This window comes from Pogoniulus pusillus, chromosome 24 (assembly GCF_015220805.1).
Source record: "Pogoniulus pusillus isolate bPogPus1 chromosome 24, bPogPus1.pri, whole genome shotgun sequence".
Lineage (NCBI taxonomy): Eukaryota > Metazoa > Chordata > Aves > Piciformes > Lybiidae > Pogoniulus > Pogoniulus pusillus.
The window spans coordinates 16,197,998-16,220,724 of record NC_087287.1 but is presented as its reverse complement, the minus strand read 5'-3'; the positions used below and the strand labels follow the sequence as shown (position 1 = coordinate 16,220,724).

The following is a 22,727-nucleotide window of genomic DNA, read 5'->3' as shown; positions in this document are numbered from 1 at the left end:
ACTTCTGTAAAAGCATTATTAGATATTGTCAGTCATCTGCTAAAGTTTCTGTTGCATGGAAACATAGTGGGAAAGAAAATACCAGATGATCTAGCAGAACTAATTTTCTGGAGGTCTTGACATTAGGAACTAAATTAATACGATTACATTAGTATATTGTAGCTCCTTGGGAGTGAGAAAATTACAGCTAAGGACAAAAAGTTAAAATGTAGACCAAAGTAGTGTTCAGGTGGCACATAAGCTTATCTAGACAGTCCTTTAAGGACACTTTTGGGATGGCTGGATGAACATAAGCAAGTGTGAGGTTATCTATGGCAGTAGTTAAAACTAACAGCCCTAGAGAAAGTTTCAGGAGGTCATTTTTGAAGGAAATTTTGCAGTGCAGCTGGAGCTTTATTAACGTTCTATACAAAGAGTAGAACATCCACCTAATGGTTTAAAAAAGGTGGGATTGTGGCTCTTTGAGGGGGCTTTTTATCTGTAAATTACTTAGAGGTACAACACTGCAGAAGATCTGCACAACCTCTGTTGCATTGGAGCCAAACCTGCTTGTTTCCATGGCCTCTGCTTTGATTTAATGCAGTCTGGATCCTGGCACATTCAATAGCAGGCTCTTGGAATAAACCAGTATTTATGCAAAGTGGATAACACAAGAATTAACTGTACGTACAAATGCCATACTCCACCAAACTGACAGTATAGGGGTATCCATTTATGTTTGTGACTCAGTCATTCATTAATGTGACAACCACATATGAGACTCTTGAGCTGTAATGACTGGAGGAAGCATCACCGTACTCTTGCAGTGTGGGAACCAGCAGAGGCCAGTTCCCAGCTGCCATTTCTGGTTTGGAAAATGTTACAGGTTTGCTGCAGTTACCCACCTTTAGATCAGCCAGGAGTTCTGCCTGGGTGGATATGTATGTATGGAAGCCTTGATTTTTTTTTTTCCTATTGGGTTTTGTTTTGTTTTTTTCTTTCCCACCTCTCTGTAGCTGTGATGTAGGAGAATGACCCTGGGCATTGACTAACCTATTTGAATGGGTCCTTTGGTCTGCAGATGTTGGCAGCAGTAAAGAAAGACACATTCTCCTGTCTCAGACAATTAAAACTGAGGTAGTAGCAGGGCTGAGGAGCCACCCTCCTTCATGTCAACAAAGAAAGAATGGCTACAGACTTTGTGGCTTCCCTAAGGGAGGTGACATAACTGATTTTTAACATCTTAATTGGGACTTCGGATGCTGTAGCCTGCAAATGGCCTTCATCTGCCCAGTCTTTCAGGCTACAGTATTGTTGCCTTTCCTTTTGTGGAGCAGGCAGCCAAATGCATGTGGTGGGCAGGTCTTCCTATAGTACCAGGTTTGTGGGCACACCATCTCAGGGTCAAGGTCCTCTCCTACCTGCTAGTTAAATTAGACCTTGATGTAGCTGCTCATGCTTCTACTGAAGGTCAACATTTCTATCGTGTTCAAAGGGCACAGATGGACCTTACATAAGTTTAGATGATGTGATGGGGTAATGATTCTTTGAAGTACTGATGAAGAACATTAAAGATTTGACTACTGTAATCAAATACATCTTCTATGTGGATGCTGTTTCTGGTTTTAATGGAACCTCCACTTGTAGGCCTGTTCATCTCAGCTTTCAAGGAAAAGCTCATTTAACATTGCACACTTCATTGTGTCCATTTGGGGACTTCTAAGGAATGCTGAATCTTTCTCTTTCCATTTCTGTCTTTCCCCCAGCATGCAAACACTCTTTTCTATACTTTACAAAGAAGTCCTCAGTCTGTAAATATTTTAGTGATTTTAATGTTTCACAGTTACAGATAAGAGTAGATACTAAAAGTGTATTTGTTGGTACTTGTGTGATGTACAACGCAGGATGTGCTGTAGTGTAGGATGTGAAAAGTCATCTTTCATGCCAGAAATCAAAGGAGTAATTGCTTTGATCCCACCCACCTTTACCTGGGGACACTGGGGAAGAAGAAGGGTGTTAAAGGTGTGCGCCAAAGTGCAGCTTGTAAGGTAATTGGAGATTTGCTGAAGGGGATGGAAACAGACACAAGTAAGTTCTGATATGTAATCTTCTCTTTAAAGTAAAATCCTTGATTTAGGGACTTGCACTGAGATTTAACTGATCTTTACAGGAAGTTCATAGTGTTCAATGAACATTAATTCGTGTGAACAATGCAGTGTGAGCAATATTCAGCTGTGCCTTAAAATGGTAGAGTTCAGCCTGAGAGGAACTCTCAACCGGTATGCTGCGAGATGCTGCTATCTCTTGTAAACACCAAATGTAGCCTGACAGCTTCCCACTGCTGCCTGTGCAATGCAAACCTGCTGAACTGGGACATTCAGCCCTGAGCCAGTGACTGCAGACCTATCACCATAACCAGGCTCTGTACTTAGGAGTGCTCCAGATAAAGCCTTGCACTGCAACCTTATCTGCGTAGTTCAGAGAACTGACACAGCTCAGGTGTTAGCATTTGTTGTTGCCAGGCTTAGGGTGACCAAAGCACACATTCACCTTGGTATTCCTGTGTTGCGGTTGCACAGACACTAAAATCCCCCAGGAGCCCTGTGGTCATCACCCTTTGGGCCCCTCACTCCTATCTGGGTGTCCCTGCCATTGGCAGAAGCACTCCTGGGACTGCACAGCACAGCTGCTCAGGGACTGGATGCAGCTGAACTCTCTGGCTGGGGTTTGCTGGTCTGTTTTACTTTTCAGCTGAATATGTTCCCTGCTTCAGCTGACAGCACAGCTGTGTGGCTGTGGCTGCTCTACAGGCAGCACAGGCTGTGGGAGAGCAGGGTCATATGGATTTATTCTAGGTTAAAATGACTCTGCAACTGCAGCATGAGCATTGCTAAGCCCAGGCATTCAAAAGCTATGAGTCAGGATTTGGAATTACCTTTTCTTTCTTTTTTTTTTTCTGATGGCTTTTCAGCATTTCACTTGTCCTGTGTTTTGTAGGTAGGTGTTTGTTTAGCATTTCAAAAACTCTTTGGCTTGACCTGTAAATTTCTGAAGAAAATGATGAAAACTGTTGAGTCAGTTCGCATCTGGATTCTCTGTTTGCTTGCTTAAGTATTTCTGGTGTAATGTTTTACTCGTAGTGATTCAGAGTTTTGAATTGCATATCATAGATGGAAAAAATGTTGCATGTGAAAGACGTTTATGGCAATTAGTTTCTAAGGATCAGTGTTCAAGCAAGCATTATGCATTCACCCTTGTTGAGTTCAGCAGTGAGCTGTTCTCACTTACTGCAACCGAGAGGCTGGCTGTGGAGTTTCATTTAGGGCTGCAACAGTTAGCACTGTTAGTTCGATCTTGCAAATTATCGCACAGTTAATGAATTAATTCATTGGAGGAATTGTTAGAAGTGTAATCAGAAGTTTAATGCTGTTATGCTACTACTCAGATCCTGTTACAGAAAATGTGGTAGTTTCTTTCTTCCCCAAAATGATGAGGTGTAATCTTATAATATGGAATGAAAAGTGTGCTGCAAATCTCGAGAGTTGGTGGACTTGCTGTTATGCCCATGGTTGCTCTGGGCTTGTGCAGGCGTCTGTACATGTCCAGACCTAAACATGGCACTTTTGTGTCTTTAAGCTTGTGTGCATCTTCAGTCTGCTTCCCCCCCCCCCCCCCCCCCCCCCCCTTTGTCCCCACAGACAGTCAGAAAAGCTTTGCATTAGTCCAAACACCGTGGGGTTTAGACCCAAACATAGCAATAGAATGCTAGAAACCTTCAAGCAGCTTATTTTCTAGTTTTCCACTACTGCATTGCTAGATCAAAAAGCTCTCCATATATTCTGAATGAACTCTGGGGTCATTTTGAAATTCTTATCTTTTAAGGGCAATCTGTCTCTTTTTTAAGTAATGTGATTCAACCTCTAACAGCCTATTTGTATGAGAGTCTCTTGTGAATACTCTTCTATGACGCAACACTGGTTAGTTGTAGTTGCTCCTGAAAACTCTGGGTGGTCTTCAGTTTTATTGTGCTAGTCAGGGTTTGAGAGTGTGACAATAGTGTACTACTAACAGCTCTGTGTCATGCTTAAAGTAAAATCTACTTAAAGGTATTACTAGTCCATTTTTCTGTCTCTTTGATTAAAAGAGAATTTCCCCCTAAAATTTACCTCTGTTTCAGAAAAGGATTCCTTTCAGGTGTTGGAAGGGTTCAGTAATTCTAAAACTTCCCCTGAAGCTGTGCCTTATTTGCTCTCATTTGATTAAAAGAGCCACAGCTGGTGTAACTCAAGTGTTGCTGGGTGGTGCATAGATACTGCTGACTGCAAATAGAAAGATCAGACAAAGGTGTCTTGTGCTAGCAGAAAGAAGGGATGCATTCCTCACACCGAGCCTGGTAAAACTGTGTTATTTGTTCTCTGGGGGTAGATCCAATGGTGCATTACTGGTGTGTGAAAAAGGATGTTTTGGTGATATGTAGGATGCTTTGGCAATCAGAGATGGCAGTGCAATCTCTACAGCTTTAACTATGAGTTAACTTTGTGTCCTTTTCTGCCTGGAGGTTAAGGGAGAGGAAGGTAAGATTTAGACTGTGTCCACCAGCTGGGGCACTGTGTTGAATGTAGCTGAGCTGAAGCAGACAGTATTGTTATCTTACTTCATAGTTACAGAAGTTTTTTTGTGTACTAAAATGCTTAGATTCTTCTCCATGCTCAAAGAAGGGCAAAAACTGAAGCCAAATGTTCAAGAACTGTTCCCACTTTTTTTTTTTTTTTAAAGAAAAAGTGAGCATATTATCAATCTGCTTTAAGAAAAAGAAGAGAGGGCAAAGAAAAATAGCTGAGATATTTTACTTTATGCCAGTGTTTGTCAGTTTGTGTGGAAACTTGGACTGAACGTTTTTGTTTGCTGGCTGGCTCTGCTTTGTGTTGTTACTGCTCTAGGTTTTGTTAGTAGCAAGTTAAAGCACACACCTTTGAACCTGAACTGTGAACTGATACGGAAGTGTCTGATTTCACAAATAATAATACAACGGCTTCGTTATTTCTCTCTTCATTATATTTCAGTGACACTTTCTGCTGCCACACCTGCTTACTTTCGAGGATTCACACTGATCGCCCTCAAGGAAGGAAAAGAAGGTGACAAGGAGGAAGACCATGCAGGAACTTTTCAGGTGAGAGAATATTCCCTGACCAGTACCTCTAGGAGTCTTCCTTACTTTATTGTTGGCTCGAAGGGAGGTTATTATAAGCATAGCAGAATGCAGACTGTGCTTAAGTAAGCATAACTGTTTGTGGATGTTGACATAAGAACAATATAACATATTTTGTATTCCATGTGACCTTTTCCAAGAGGTCAAAGATTCTGTACCTTGACTTCAGCTTGCATTCCCATATTTTTCCAGTTAAACATGAGGATCAGTTACTTGATTTGCCTAGAGCGTAGGACACCTGAATTTGTTATCCAAAATTAATATGAAAATGGCTTTAGCAGCATTTTGCTTTTCATATTTCTTTGCCTAGATATTTTTGTCCATTCAGACTTAGGTTATGACTCTGAGAAGTGTTTGTCACAGCTGTAATGGCTGTTGTATCAATCATAAATTAGAGTCCAGTGTTTTACTGATACTCAGTAGCAGTTTAATTAACAAACACATTCAGTGGGATGAAATGTTTATCATTATAAAAAGGATCAGAATCCATAGTGATGATTCACAAAATAGTATTTCCAGCTATTGCAAGATCTTATTGCATGAGTGGAACTCTGGGAACTGAGAATACACATCATATCTGTGAAAGTAGGAATGCAGATTTCATGTTGACTGACTCTCAAATGAGGGATTCTTTGCTGTTTGACTTGCCAAACTTTGAAATCTAGTTGAATTATATTGTCTATAATTTACAGGATGGGTAATAATTTTGATACTAGTTTTAATAATGACTCTCATAGGTTGAAGATTTCACTTGCCTCAAAAATCATTTCTACATTTTCAAGGAAATACTCAGAATTTCTAATTCTGATGACTTGCAAGGAGACAGAAATCAACTTAATCCTAGCATCTCTTCCTGAAGCATCTTCTGTGTTTTATATATAGGCAACATGATGTGCAAACTCAATACCTATTTGCTTTGCTTCCCTACTGAGTTTGCCTGTTTTTCATATATTTAGTAAGAAAATCTAGAATAAGTGAGAACTTACTTGATGTTGGAATAACTCCATCTTCCTTTGAATTAAACAGTTTCCTAATATAAATTGGGAGATAGCTGCTTAATATGGACAGATTTTGTCTAAGATCAGATTAAAGCATCAGCTCCTGTTAAGAATAGAAATGGCAGTGCTTCATCAGTTTTAAAAGAAATTTATCACCATTCATTTCTGTATTTCAGTTGTTGAGTTGTGGCTGAGGGGACAGGCTTGGCCTGAGTTTTACCATTACAGCCAGGCCTATTTCTAACACAGAATGTAGTGTTAGAAACTCACTGAACTTAGCCTAAGCACAGAGGAGTTCTGCAGTCAGCGGCGTGGGATGCAAATGGAAATTCTATCTAGATCAAATGAAAGCCCAGTGGATCTCAGTGTGAGGAAGATTGTTTAATTAGCTTTATTGTATGGGTTGCAATCTGAAGTCAGTGTTCTAATTGGCAGAGCAGTTTCAAATGTTATGCATAACTAAATTTGTATTTCTCTGGCACGCAGTACTCACTGTGCTCATCCCACATTAGCATGGCTAACTGAAGCTCATTCAGATAGTGCCTGACAGTTCTGCCTGTGCTGACACAGATTTAAGATTCTTATTTGAAGTACCCAATGAATGCTTACAGTGATAAATACTGATGGCTCCTGTAGCATGGCTAGGTGCTCGTCACTAGAGGAGATAAAAAGAGGTTTAGTTCAACGGTTTGCCTTGTGTTTGTATTACATCCTGAAGATCCTAATGGTGTCTAAACTGCTATGCAGAGTAAGAAAAAACTGTGTGTACAGTAACTTGAATGCCACTTGAAGCCACTTATTTCCTGTGTTCAGATGGAGAATGTGTTACTCAATGGATTATGAACTAGAACAGAACTCAGTGATAATTCCTTAATAGTGGCAAGAGAATCAAAGCCATTTCTGGACTACTGGCGTAAACCTCTGCCTCCACGAGGAGACAAATATACTGTTCAATCAATAGTCAAAACAAAGTACACAAATGCAGCACATGAATCACAGTGCTTCATTCATAGTAGCAAGACTTTTCAGTACAACGAGGACAGAAAGAAATTAAAGTTGACCCAAAAAGACACATGCTTCCCCCTCGTGCCTCAGAGACTGCACAACGCCGTATTTTCAAGCCTGTAGGTGCCACCTTCAAATCACTAAGTATGGGTTGCAGTATCTTTCATAGAGAAAACCTGAATCCAAGCTGAGTACTCAGATTGAGGTCGTGCTGTAGCTTCCATTTCGTACAGCTGTGAAGTGCGTAACTGATCAACAGGCCTCTCACTTCGAAGTACAGCAGAGGGGCTTGTATTAGGATAGAAAGGTGTTAAATAACATCTCGGTGACTCATATAGATGTGGTACACTCAGGCTGGAAAAAAGTTGGATTTAGTGGTCAGAGCCGGGCTGCACTAGGTTAAGTGCTACAGCCCCTTGCAAAGGATGAACGCGCAGTAAGTGGTTGCTGTGAATTTGCCCTGCAGGGGCTTTGCTCTGCCGTTTACAGTCTCCTCATGGCTCATTTACTCTTGTCTGACTCTGCAAGTCGGCAGGTAAACTAATCCTCATTAATCATTAACCTGTAGGGTCTTGATCCTGTAAATAGCGCAGCTGTTAAAATGGTTAGTGGGACAGGTGTTATTTTCTTTACATTTTTGCTTACCTTTATAGTTGCCATAAAGACCTTTTTCGAGAAGTGTAGTTTGGATTCCCTCATTCTAAATCTGTTTTTCTCTGAAAAAAAAAAATGGAGACTTTTAAATCTGATTTTGGCATTGTTTTACGTAATGTAGCCAAACTTCCTTCTCCTTGTAGCACACTCAGGGCACAGTTTCGCTCTAAAATAAACAAATCACTTTGTCCCACACAAAACATGCAAGCATGTTAAATATAGCAGGGGAATTGAAGTTGCCAAATTCAGTCATAGAAGTTTGGGGATATAGTAATGTGGCTCTTACTTATACCAGTAGTAATTGCTGAACTCAGAGGTCCAGTGAGGCACTATGAAAGCTTTGCATATTATGTTCCATCGGCCTGTTCTGCCTGCTGATCTTTCTCTTCTGTAGTGTTTAGCAACAGTCTGCAAATTCTTTGAAGGCAAATTATACTCAAGGGCATCAGTTCAGCACTGACTGCCTATAGTCACTACCTATATAGGCCATATTAATCACCATATGCATGCAGTGTAATAGATGTAGTCTGGTAAATAATGTAGAACAGAAATTTAGTGCTAAACCTTATCTCATCTATCTTCTTTATTCTCAGAGGAAGAATAAATATTCCAAGAAAATTATTGGTGGATGTTTTCTAGATCTCTTCTAGAGAGGAGTTCAAGAACAACCAAAAAAATTAATTCAAAGACTTCAATAAATTATTTGATAGAAAATCTAGAGCCTTTACCAATGTCTGCACTGAATCTTCACTAATAGGGGTTAAATTGCTTTCTTATGAGATTATCTTGATGTCTTATGAGACATTTATTCTGAAGTTGTCTTTATTCTCTCTCCAATTCCACACACACTCTCTACTTATTTCATGTTAAAATTCTTGTGTTTTCATTGTAGGGCATCTTTTTTCAGTTTTACTCTTTCTGCAGTGTAATGGTTTGGGTGTTACCTGCCCTCCCACACTTAAGAATATCACCCAGACTAGACTCAGATGGCTAGAAGTTAAATAATGAAGCTATATTTACAGCTTAGCACAATATACAACCATATATATGCAGTTATATACAAGATAAATGTAATACATAAACACAATACAACTCCCAGAAACAGAGTCCCCAGGAGGGTTCCGAACCCAATCCCCCCTTCCTCTTCCCTCTTTCCCTCCCTTCAGAAATAACCAGATCAACCCACATATATCTCACATGATAAATCTGGAGATCTGAGGTGAGATGTCAAAAAGATGATGAGGAGGTTAGAAGAAATAAGGTTTGATCAGATTAGAGTTAAGGCAGGGATAGCCACAGAGAGCAGACTGCCAGAAAGAAGGCACAGCCAGAAGTGAGAGCTGAGCAGTGTATGAGAAGTGCCCATCTTATCTGTCCTTTGCCTAGTTGCATTTCTCAGCAGAAGAAAGGGTGATACAGGGCATGTGTTGTTTTTTATTTTCTTCTCACAGCTAAGGATTTAAAATATTTCAGTTAGCATTGAGAGGTCACTCTCACGTTTCCTAGAATTATACACAATAGTCAATTTGACATCAAATCATATAGAATTTAGATGCAGTGATGCTTGAGAGGATTGCAGTTGCTTTGTGCAGAATCCTATAAGTATATGCAATTTGCCTTTACTGTAGGATCATCCCAGTGTTGTGCAGGAGGTCCATGATAAAGTCCTAAATCCTTTCCTGCATGTATTGCTGCCTGCATTATGATTCCTTATTTTCTATCTGGGAATTTGGTTTCTAAGTGCACAGATTTGTTTGATTTATCAAGGAAGTTCTGAACTACAATCCTATCCTTCAAAGTCCTCACTATTCCTACCAAAAATTGTGGATTTCATAAATTCATACTTGGCTGTAAAATAATACATATAGCAGTAGAACGAGCCATGAAGACTTGAATTTAGACACATCTTTGTATCAGTTTTGGCATAAGCAGTTGTTAGCATAAGAATCTATGTCCACTATTTTTGTGGTAGTTTAGTGTTAAATGCATTCGTCATCGTAGTGTTCCTGGAGGTGTCCTTTTGACTTCCTTTGCTCTGGATTGAATTGAGAAATTCTTATTTTAGGTCACTGACCCACCAGTGCAAAACTAATACAAAAACACAAGCAGGCACTGCAGTAGCAAATGTGAGTGGTTCATGAAACATATGGCATTTATAAAAGCTAGGGTCGTGTTCTTACAGACACATTTCAGAATAATTGAAGAAGTTGTGATGTACCTGGCCCTTTATTCTAAGTCCTCCTTCTCTAGTTTGCTCCTGAAACAGTAGCCCCAAACACTGCCTTTGAGGATTGCTGACTGGTGAGGAGTTCTTTTGCTATTATTTAGTTGGCTGATGTGCTTACGCAAGCCTTAGGATTAAAAGGTATTTTTGCAAGCTCTTAGAAGAGCAGTTCCTCAGTTGCAATGTTCCAGCATTTTATGTGAATGGTACATCTTTTTAAGCAGCTGATGTACTGCCTTTTGAAAGAAGCTATCTTAAAAGGCTTTTAGCTAAGACTCATGATTTGTCAGTTCTTGTATTTAGAAACAAAGTTTGTTTATAGTTTGTTGTTTTTCATTAATGATTGTGACTGTTTCTTAAGCTTTTCAATTAAAAATTGATCTATGCTTATGTTAACATCCCACTCAAGTTGTAGGGTGTTTTTTTTAACCCTGTATCCTTTGGAGGCTCTAGTCTGCTCTTCTGTCACGTCAGTGTTGGGAGCCTCCTTCTGTGCCCTTTGGTACTTGAGACTGTATCACAGTATCAACAAGGTTGGAAGAGACCTCACAGATCATGGAGTCCAACCCTTTACCACAGAGCTCAAGGCTAGACCATGGCACCAAGTGCCACGTCCAATCCTGCCTTGAACAGCTCCAGGGACGGCGACTCCACCACCTCCCCGGGCAGCCCATTCCAGTGTCCAATGACTCTCTCAGGGAAGAACTTTCTCCTCACCTCCAGCCTAAATCTCCCCTGGCGCAGCCTGAGGCTGTGTCCTCTTGTTCTGGTGCTGGCCACCTGAGAGAAGAGAGCAGCCTCCTCCTGGCCACAACCTCCCCTCAGGTAGTTGTAGACAGCAATAAGGTCACCCCTGAGCCTCCTCTTCTCCAGGCTAACCAATCCCAGCTCCCTCAGTCTCTCCTCATAGGGCTGTGCTCAAGGCCTCTCACCAACCTCATTGCCCTTCTCTGGACATGTTCAAGCATCTCAATGTCCTTCCTAAACTGGGGGGCCCAGAACTGAACACAGTACTCAAGGTGAGGTCTAACCAGTGCAGAGTACAGGGGCAGAATGACCTCCCTGCTCCTGCTGACCACACCATTCCTGATGCAGGCCAGGATGCCACTGGCTCTCTTGGCCACCTGGGCACACTGCTGGCTCATGTTCAGGCGGGTGCTTGACACCTCGTGAAGGTTCTCTGTTCAGGTCTTGCTTCCAGACTTGAGGTCAGTTTTGTGCTTGCAATTATTTCTTTCAGAGTCAAGGCCTGGTTCTGGGAGTGCAGATGCCACTGACTCAGTCAGTAGAAGCTATATGTTCTTCCCCTGGGCTGTGTTTAAGAGGCTATATCTATCTCAGAGACTCTTAAGGAATGTATTTTAAAACATCTCTCTTCTCTTGCCTTGATCATCTCCTTAACACATTGTTACTCCAGTGTCAGATATTCTTTCTTCACAGGGTGACTCACTTGGGCCATGTGAAATTTAAAGAAAACTATTTAACCCTCTGGCAGGAGCCAGATGCTTTAGTTATAGGATGACTGTAACTCTATATACACATAGGCTCCAGGTTCATTGAAATTCAGCATCTCTCTCTTAAGTCATAATTTTGCCATCAGGCTTTCCTTCCTAGAATTTTAGTCCCCTCGTTATTTACCAACTTCATCTAAGGCACTCATCAGTTACTCTAGATTCTTTGTGCTTCTACTGAGAATGACTTACCTCATTAACTCCTATTATCCTTATGTAATGTTTCAAGTATTGCCTCTGCAAGTTTTGCAGCATCAGAAAACCTTCAGTGTGTCAGTTTCAATCAAGGGGACCTTAGAGCAAGTGTCTGTTCTTCGCACTTCCATTTTACATCAGGTTACAAAGCTTTTATCAGGTATTCCTTACTGATCTGGACTTCTTCAGCTATCACTGCCCATAATTGTAACTGTGATAGCTATGGATCTGGCCAGCCATGCTGCACCCATAATGACACAGGGCTTTGAAAGGAGGGGTTATTCTGGGGAAGTGTGCTTGTTCTGGCACCTCTCTCCGAGTGAGCACTACCTGGCAGCAATGAGAAGTACAGAATTATGTCTGTAGTTGAAAGTGTTTTCTCATAATGTGCTTTCTTTTTCCTTAAAGTGGTTGGGGGGTGGGGGTGTGGGATGTGAGTGTGTTGATAGTAATGGAGGCTTATCTTAACAGTTTCTCTAGGCTATATGGACTTTTCTACTACATTAAGAAAATCCTACTGTGAGTCTTTTGGACTTGACTTTTGAGGAAAGTACAGATATGCCAGTAGAAAGTCTCCCAATTAAATTTAAATGGTGTCCTTTACTCCTTTATTTTCCTCTGATGTCTTCAGAGAGAGTCTAGTGACTTAGACTCTTCTAAGTTCAGGAATTTACCCACCTAACTTGTTCATGAATGGCTGTTGTAGGGAAAATCTTTGCTTTAGTCTTCATAGTCAAGGGAAGCAAGTCAGTTCTCATGGCAACTCAATTGCTGAATTAATTTCTACCAGACTAAATGTGCTGCTAGCTATGCCAGTTGACTTGAGAACTGCTTTCTGAATCCAGAAGGTAATTTTGCATTACCTAAGTGACTGTGTAGTTAGCTTTTGTTATTCTTGACTGTACGGTGCACTATTATCAGACCTAGATATGGTCCACCCTGGCAGGCTTTCTGCTTTACAACTGTTTCCTTTCTCATAACGGTAGGGACTCCCCAGTGTTTGCCAAGGGACACAGTTTCAAGTTCCATTGTTGTCCTGGACATCTGTAATTGATTATTATCTTTGCTCTGGTAGGTCTTTCTCATGACCTAATAACCCAGGATCATTAGTCATCTGATCACAGTGTATTTATTTTACACCAGAATGATGTGAGATCTCTGCAGGGCAAGGACTGTACCTTTTGAATCTGGTACGTTCAACAGGTTTGCCTTTTGATGGCTTACCCTAATATACCTTCATAGATGGTTTTAGTAATTTAATTTCATGCAGTCATGAATGGAAATCTATCTGATGTCCTCAGAATGATATAGAAGGATTCATACAACTGGAAAACATACCTGCTTATCCTAAACACATTGGATGTTTTGCTTCAGTGCTGATCTTCACTCAAGAGACTATGCAGATGTGTTTCTGAGTAGGATGCTTGATTTTCTGTGGTCTGTTTTGTTTGAAAACTGTAAGGAGAGGATGTTGCTTTAAGAAGTCATCATTCTCTAAGCTAGATGAGACTATTTGGAGTCCTCGACCAAATAGCTGTATAGTTTTGTTTCTCTTCTCACATCTGTTCTTGCTGAACTCCAGGAACTTGTCTCATTCAGCATGATGCTGGTTTGCTTCAATGTGAAGTTACTTTATTCATCCCTGGTTTGCAAAGTCTGTGACTATAAGAATATCACTAGTGGAAAGTACTTATGCCTAAGGATATCTTCAGACAGGTGGGCTACACTTGGTCATCTGAACTTCCCTTCACATCTCATCTAGTTGTATGCTGTCTATCTCAGCCTCTGCTTAATGATCACCTGAATGCTATTTCCCTCCATTCATGAAGGCCCTCCAGAAAGGTACTCGGTGCTTATCTGCTACTTAGATTCTTCAAAGGCCTCTTCAGTCGCATGCACTGTGAGCAGTCCCACTAGAGTGAAACTTGTTTTCTGTCCTGTCTGTCCTCCTACAACTATTCTGTTAACCATTCACACTGATTCGAGCCTGCCCTCTGCATCTGACTGTGTGGGTTTCTTGCCTGTGATCATTGCTGCTATGAGACTAATAGTTTTATAGATGAGTTCTCGTCTGCTAAATAGTTCTCTGTGCAGGACTGTCATCTTCAGCAGCAGACAAATCCAGGAGACCTGGATTTCACTTGAGATGGGACATAACCACCTCCTTTCCTGACTCGGCCCTTTAGTTCTGAGACCCTCCCTAATATACAAAGAGCTCTTGCTGAGTCAGACCTTTCCTTAACCTCTCATTTTTGTGTCTCTAGCAGTGAGACATCTGAGAACAGCCATGAGTAGATACTATCTCATCAAAGACAACTTCTGAGCCAGATTATTTCTCAAGCCTCATGGTATGACATTTCTATCCTAGTTAGCATCAGGACAGCTATTTGCTTACAGGGCTGCTTTACAAGGCTGCCTTGCTAATCAAACACTACAAATTTGAGGATATATCTAGAAAGAATGCATTGTTTGCCAGAAATGAATCTTGAATCCTACTCCAAGTAATTGTGCTTATGGAAGGACTTACTGCTGGGAGTTTTCCACTGTGGAAATCTATGCATCAACAACCATTAAAAGGGAACAGCAAAATTACCTGTAAGCAATTACCTTGCTCAGAAGTGAGTTACACTTGTTAAAATGTTTGCCTCCACCCATTCCCTCTTCTGCTCTGTCTCTCTTTGCTATGACAAAACTGAAAATCATGTGTTCATTTTCCTTATGGTTATCTAAGGGGCAGGATGTGAATGTACACGCACTGCAAAAGCAGAATTTAGGTATTTTTGCTTTCAATCATAGGTATTCATTATATATTCACTTGCCTATATGGGCAAGATATATTAAGAAGCCATTATTACTGTTTATCTGTTGAGCTTTCCTTAAAAAAGGATAAAACATTAACACACAAATTCTCAAGCAATATTTGCTGAATATATTGTAATTTTAGTACCTATTTATTTTTAATAAAATGCCAGCATATTAAAATTAATTTTCACATGAAAATAGCTTGACAGTAGCACAGAAATTCCTGCTCAAATTGCACAAAAGCTAATGTTTGGCTCTTCTTAATACTTTTGATAGCACTCAGTAATTAGAAAGGGAAATTCCCTGCTGGTATAGAGCTACCATTTTGTTCCCCGTTCCCTGCATTGTCACCGTGGGTAGAGTTATTATGCAATCTCTGGCAAGCTCATCCTACCAGACTGCTTACTAATTTGTAGGCTGTAGGTGTAAATTGAAAAGCTTTCATCCTGCTTGTGTTTACTTCACAGATTGAACTGGGCTCCAATTATTCTCATCTATGTGAATTGAGACACTGTTGTTCTTGCCTGGTTCCCTTTTTTGTTGTTTTTGTGGGGTTTTTTTTTTGGTCTTTTTTTTTTTCCTTGTGGGTGGGCACAGCTCATTTGGACCTGCATTTCTTTTCAAAAGAAACACTTAAAAGAATGAGTATGTTAGAAGTAGTTCTAATAGGTACTGTTCTACGAGTTTTAATGATTTTTATACCTCAATACAGTCAGTAGTACAGCAGAGGTTCCTTAGGGCATTACCAGTGTTTATTCATGATTTGTCAGGCACACATCAGGGGTTTGTTCTCTTGAAAGTCTTTTAATCTTTTTCTTTCTTTTTTTTCCCCCTCTTTCTTTTTTCAGTGTCAGTTGTATGAGTAAAGCTGTTTCTGCAGTATGGGAGGATTAGTTACACCTGATGCTGCTTGGTGTAGCCTATTTGTCACAAACATATTTTAGCTAAAATACTGCTTTTCAAAGAGGAAAACAGAGAAGGGGAGAGTGAGTGCACAAAGTCCTGAAAATAGAGAAATACTTTATACTTCTTAGAGCAATAAGTCACCTTCACAGGAAAATCAGTTACCTGTTTTATACCATTAACAGAAAAACATTTTCAGCTTCCTTTTCCGTGTGCATTTTTTTGTTTGATTTGTTTTCTGGAGGAGGTATTTTAAATGGTTGCTAAGGCAGCACTTCACCTCTTATTGGTGGTCCTTTTGCTCTGTCCTCTCTGTGTGTGATTGTGTGGGAATTCCAGGCGCAGGAATAAAGCAATAACCTGCAGTTAGTAAATTAATTACCCCCCACACTAATCCTACCTGTGAAGAAAATTTGCCCACACATTGTGATAAACCCCAGTATTATTAAGCTAATTGCCAATGTTTTCTGTATTTCTTGCATGCGTAGGACTAGTGGTATTTTGGCTGTACAGTCTCTTGGCTTCCTTTGAGATTCTTGCAGTGACCTAGTTTTATTATCCAGAAAGGTTATACAAAATACTTATATGAATTAGAAATGGGTTATGATATATTTAGATAGTGGGATTATGTAATAGTCTTAGCTTCAAACACAGTATGCTCCAAACTTTGGAATGCTTCCTTAGAGGTTGTGTAAGACATCTATAAAGATTTCTGAATGCTACCCACTCAAAACTTTTTATGTATTAACTCCCCCCCCTCCCCCTTGTTCATCTGATGCTCGTCTGATTATATTAGTTGCAAACTGTATTGAACAACCAGCTTAGTTTGTGGTGCAGATGTTATGCAACTACCAGCTTCCACAGAAAGAATGTAGTGTTCATCGCAATGTGTACTTAAAGTTTCAAAGCCCCTTTGCCTCTGCTGCCCATGGAAGAGGTTTACCATTTCTTTTAGGGAATAACAAACCTGATTCAACCTGTGTGAAAGCTGGTCTTGAAGTATGGCCGTTTCTGCCCATCTTTTTACATCCATGTGCATCATATACAACAGAAAAAAAACCCTAGTTAGTTTATGCCTGAGCCAAACCAGAATGATACAGATATGAGAAGGAACATTACAAGATTAAACACATGGATGATACATAGGCAGGGTAAAAATCTAAACTCAATGGTTTTAAGATACTTGGCTCTATACACACCACTCGTATGGAATTAGAGAAATCATGGCTAAATCTCTATTCCATTAAACTCCCTGAATCTTGTCCTAATTATTTTCTGCTGTCAGTGCTACTAGATTTGCATTTACATTTATGGATGTAATATAGCTTTCAGATATGCTTTTATGCTCCCTTTCTGCTGAACATTTCAAATTTTTTTTGCCTAAATTAGAGCCCATAAACTTTTTTTTTAGAATGTGGGTTTATCATTATCCACTTAACAGAAGAGTAAACATGGAAGCTACTTACTCAAGAAGACATAGCACACTTGAGCCACAATTGAACTGTAGGAGTTCTCTCTTCACATACAAGGTTTAAATAGTCGTCTGTCATCTTGCATGTAAATACTGTCCATGCATAAGATAACAAATGTGAAGTGCTTAACATTCCAACTGTGACTGTAAAGTACAACATGGGGATTTTAAAACATGAGAACATGCTCTAATCCTGTTGGTACATTGGGTCCCTAAAAGCCATTTGAGTAATGGTAGCTGTTGTGCAGGTATGCATCTATTCCACCCTACTACTGAATTAAAATGACAAAACTCAATATCTCTCTTGAATTTTGAGGTGCTGGAGTGTGTCCAGAGAAGGGTGACAAAGCTGGTGAGAAGCCTGGAACATAAGGCCTATGAGGAGAGGCTGAGGGAGCTGGGGGTGTGCAGCCTGGAGAAGAGGAAGCTCAGGGGTGACCTCATTGCTGTGTACAACTACCTGAAGGGACATTGTAGCCAGGTGGGGTTGGTCTCTTCTCCCAGGCAACCAGCAACAGAACAAGGGGACACAGTCTCAAGTTGTGCCAGGGGAAGTATAGGCTGGATGTTAGGAGGAAGTTGTTGGCAGAGAGAGTGATTGGCATTGGAATGGGCTGCCCAGGGAGGTGGTGGAGGCACTGTCCCTGGAGGTGTTCAAGAAAAGCCTGGATGAGGCACTTAGTGCTATGGTGTAGTTGACTGGCTAGGGCTGGGTGCTAGGTTGGACTGGATGATCTTGGAGGTCTCTTCCAACCTGGTTGATTCTATCTCCTTCAAATACTCTCTTAGCACTCTAGTCTTAGTCACTTAAACCAATAAATAGCTTTGGATACATACTATATTTTGGTTCTTGCTGCTGGCACAGAATCAGAAACAGCATCATTAATGTGTATTTTGGATTAGTGAACTGGATGATATAATGCTCCTTTTTTGAGCCAGGTTTCTTCCATGCTGCTTTATTAACCTTGTCTTCATATGCTTTTCTCAGGTACTTGTGCAAAATTTGTAGAGATTAAATTGAAAAAGATACTAAAGCATAGAAAAATAACTGATCCAGATTTCTGACTTAGAGGTTTATCCAGCTTTTAAGTTTTGGTGGCTTGGTGTTTTTGAGAATAATTCAGAATAACGTTGAAACTACCCAAAATTCAGCTTTAGTGGTGAAAGACAGCATGAACCTTCTCCTGAGTTAGAGACGACCTGCTGGACAGTCTTTAGTTGCTGCAGTGGAAACCTGTGTTACTTCTAGTTCTTCTGTGTTTGCATGCTGCAAATGTTTACAGAGGCAGGTTAGACTATCGTGTCACCTATGTTGAATTTACATCATCTTGGAGTACACTCTGTTCTCAGATTAAAAACTGCCCAGTTATGTATTTCAGATTCTTAGCTCTTCATATTCCTTCTAGTGTTAATCTGTGTCCCAGTACCCTTTGGTAGAGTTCCATTTCAGTTTACAGCTTTTAGAGTGCTTCAGTTCACACAGCCATGAAAAATTTTATTATAAACCTTTACCAAAATTCTTTGTTTTCAGTCTTTGCTTTCTGCATATTTATTTCCTTTAGGAGGATTGCACCACTTTATACCATGAAGACAACAATGATCAATTCCAGAAAAAATAGAACTTTGAAATAAACCCCCTTCACAGGCAACTTTTGACACTTCCCTTTCTTGACATACATGTCATTGCTTTGTTCTCATAATGAACATTTTGTGCCAGGGGCTGTTTAGAAAACTTGTCCAATACAATACAAATGTAGTTATAATATTTGTTGTTGTGAGAGTTTGGTTTAGTCACAGCACTTAACCCGTTTGGGTTTTGAAGAGAACCTACAAATCTCTTTTTGCCAAGCTATGGCTTCACTGTTGGGGTGACTGCAGTGTGTCTTTCTCTTCTCCAGTAAGAGAGGATTCTGCTTCAGAAAGCACAGCTTTTTGATTTCTGTGAAACTCTCAGCAAGCCTGTTTAATTTACCAGAAGAGTACTCTAGGTAATGTGAAATTAGGCTTTATAGAAAACTTTGGGCACAGAGGCAGGCTGGGGAATTGTTCCTGGATAGACTGTGTAACCTGTGAAGCCCTCTAAGGAAAGAAACTGAGAATCTGTGCGTTAGGAGTTCATCAGCATATCAAAAGTAAGAGGAGTAGCAGCCTTATGTGTGGACACACACTCATACACACACAAAGGACGTGAGGGCTTTCTATTCGCTCACAACTACTGTCAGTGCACTTCTGCAAGCTCTTCCTGACTTTTTGCATCTCTTCTGCATGAGCAGTGGTCCTGATCTGACAATTGATGCAAATTGTTAAGCAAAAGATTTGAGAGTTCTTTTAAGTAAGGTAAATACCTTCTTAAATTTATCTGCATAAAGCCTGTAGTTCCAGATGACCAGTATTTTTGTTCTAAATGTGGATTTAGCAGTGGATTAAGTCTCTCTGAAACAGATTATGTTCTGTACACAGTCATCTGAAAGCTATGGGAATTTGTGTGGAATCTGCTTGAGCTGGGCTGGGATGTGTATTTTGGCATTGAGACGTTGACGAGGAACACGAATAGCAGATGTGCCAGAGCTGCTGATGCTTCAAAGCTCCAACACCAAGCAGGACAGTAATGCTATTAAAATGATATATTTTCTGTAATCCTTAAATCCCTTCTTAACTTTTAAATGAAGAGGTCCAAGTGAGGTAGCTATTCTTGGCAGTATATTCATAATGCTGAGTCATGTAATATTTTCTCCAATGAAGGATAAATGAGAAGCCTGAACAAGCTAAGCAATGAGAAATGCTGAGCCAGTAATGTGCACAGCCTCACACTTCTATGTATTTCAAGTGACTTTCAGCAATTCTGGTGTACCTAATACAGGAAGGAACATTTCCTTTGTACTTTGCTATCAAATGCTGTATTGCAGAAAAGTGTCACTTCTTAATCATACAATCAATAGTATTATTGATTATATTAATAAGGAAGCCCCATCTAAGTTTAAGTCCATGTTGCACTTTTTCTGATTATGACTTTGTGGAGTGCAAAGTTCCTTTGTCTGACAACGCTTTGATAAATGTGAGACAGAGAAAGGTTGGGGAGGAAGGCAGACTGTTATCATCACTCTGCAGGGAGAACCTGAGACATAGAAAGATGGCTTCAGTAGAAAAGCTATATATGTCATTTGGCCAGCCAGTACAACGTTTCTGCCTTATCTGATGTTTTAGGTGTCTCCTCGACGTTAGCATTCTTTTTCCTTTGATTGACTGATCTTGTAACCATGTTCTTATCTGGGATATTGTTCCTGAAATAAAAATGGCAGTTCCTGAGTTTTAAATTGAATTGACAAAAAGCCCTGGAGTTCCTTGATACAGAAATGAGAAACATCTGTGTGGGCAGAAGATAAGGTCCATGTCTTCTGTGTGAGTCCACAGGAAATATTTCTCTGGCGCTCACTTATGAATTGCTTATTATGGTGCTAAAGATATTGGCAATATGCAGTTGTGGCAACAGTGCATGAAGTATGGTCATCTTCTCAAAAGATTGCCATGCAATTAATTTCAAAGGGAAGAGCTACACCTCAACACTATCATTTAATCCCAAATTTAACAAACTACTAAAATGTAGTAATTAGAAGGTAATGACTCTCGCCTCAGTCTGCGTGGTTTGTTCTGATATGGAGGCTGTGTTTTCTTGAATGCTCTTAGTTGAGCTTTCTAGAAGCCATAGGAACAATGGATTCAGATCACACATTCTCCCTCAAGTATTGCGCCATTATGAACAGAAGAATCTCTTTTTATTTGTTTGTTTGTTTACATTTCTCAACTGTTTGGGTGCTTAAAGGCTATTCTTACAGAAGCTTTATGATCTTAAATGAAAGGTGCTAACTGTAGTGACTGTTCAATTGTACAAGGTTCTGCTTTCAAGTAATTATCTAATAATCTGTGATTGGGGTAGATTTATTTATATATATATATAAAACTTCCCCACTTCCCCTTCAGCAAGCAACATTTCTTTTAGTCTGAAAGCACTTGACACCACCTATCAAAAGTTATTCTTTCCCTGTGAAAACTTCTTATCAGATTGATAAGATTTTTTGATTGGTAGGATTTTTTTGCCAAATAAATAATATTCATTAGTTTATCAGTAAAAATAATCCCTCTGCAAAAGCATTACCTAATGAATGTTGGAGTTAATCGTGGTTAGTCTCATCCAAAATGACTTAAATTTGTAAACTTGAAAAAACTGCTTGCACTCTAATCTTCCAGTGAAAAGGAGGCGAGAAATGAGAGATCCACCACGAGGAGTCTGTGGGGTTGTGTGCCATTCTTTATTTTTTAATTTGGGAATTGTTTTGCTGCAGCTGCTAATTTGGGTTGGCTGTAGCTTAGGTGAAGGGAACTGCAGCTAGAGGACTGCTCTGATTAGTACAGGAGGCCAGCAAAGGATCACCCCAGCATGGCCTTACTCAGTGTTCTTATCATCCTCACTAGTTATTATTCTGGCTACAGGCCTGTAATAGGACAGTTCTGCTTCCTAATTCTTGGAACTGAGTCTTGAATGTAATATTTATTCATTTTTATTTGACTAAGTGTTCATAAAATTTACTTGCTTTTCATCTGTTTGTTTCATGCTTCCAAATGTAAGCTGTGTAGACCACAGATGAACCCTGATTTAACCGAAAAGCAACTTCAGCCTTTTAGCTACTGCCTAGTTTAATGGAAAAAAATGGGGGGGGGGGAACCCACCCACAAGTTAATGTGTTTGAGTTGTTCAGCATAGAGTACTGAGGTCAGAAATTTACTGCAGATTTAGGTCTAATGTGATAATACATCAAGCTGAGCTCAAAGTCCTGTTTCTTTGAAACAAACATGATCAGTCTTTCTCAGAATCCTTATACATCATTTCAAACGTTGTAAAAGGGACTGTGTAGACACAAAGCTTGAAGAATATAAAGTTAAGCCTTTTGTCATGCAAGGCACAGGGCAACTCATTGCTTTTGTACAAAAGCACCCAAGTTCCTTTACACCCTTTATCTGTGCTGGTGTTCCTAGTGCTGCAACTGGTTGGCATGCTCTCATGATTATGCCAGGGCACTCTCTTGGCGTTTTGAATCTCTGTGTACCAAGGTGTTAAAAGCAAGTTCAGAAATGGGAAGTGATTTCCCATTTCTGCTGAGGACTGTTGAGTAGCACTGCATGTATTCAGAAACTAGAATATTTGAAGTGGTTTCATAATATGACAACATTTTAAAAGCATTTTGCACTTTGCCTGTTGGAGTTTAGTATTTACTAAGAATCTTTCAAACATGAAATGAGAGGATTTATCTTAATCAAAATAGATACTTTCTTTAAAATGTGATAGATGGAACATAATGAGATGATAGGTGTGAGAATGACAGTGTTCTGTGCCTAATATGGTTTCTTGGTTAGAGATTATAAAAGTAGTATGTTATCTGGAAAAAGAGTTGGATTATCTGTCAAAAGGACTAGTAGTATCCAGCTGATTCCATAGAAATGTTAATCTTACAGTTAAGGAGAAGAACTGATAGAAAACAAAGATTAAAATTTGGACCTTAAGTCTCATAGCGACTGCTTCAATGAAAACTGTCTTAATTCACAACGATCTATATTCCCTGATCTCTTGAGTTTCAGAGACAGATTATTCTTAATTGGCCCTTTTCAGTTTGCAAGTGTAAGCCTTCAGCATAAGCCTTAGGTTATAATAACTTGAACACTTTGCAACATTAAGTTAACTGAGACTTAAGCAGACTTAAACACTAAAACATTTTAATAGATG

General features: G+C 39.8%; 1 protein-coding gene across 2 annotated transcripts in view; it reads left to right on the top strand.

Moving 5' to 3' along the window:
- The window catches only part of SPON1 (spondin 1), a 346,266-nt gene that overhangs the window by 194,877 nt on the left and 128,662 nt on the right, over positions 1-22,727 (top strand). For both annotated transcript variants that reach the window (XM_064163805.1, XM_064163804.1), the window contains one exon: positions 5,043-5,149. In XM_064163805.1, the coding sequence (XP_064019875.1) occupies positions 5,043-5,149 (107 nt within the window). The remainder of the gene's footprint in view (positions 1-5,042; positions 5,150-22,727) is intronic.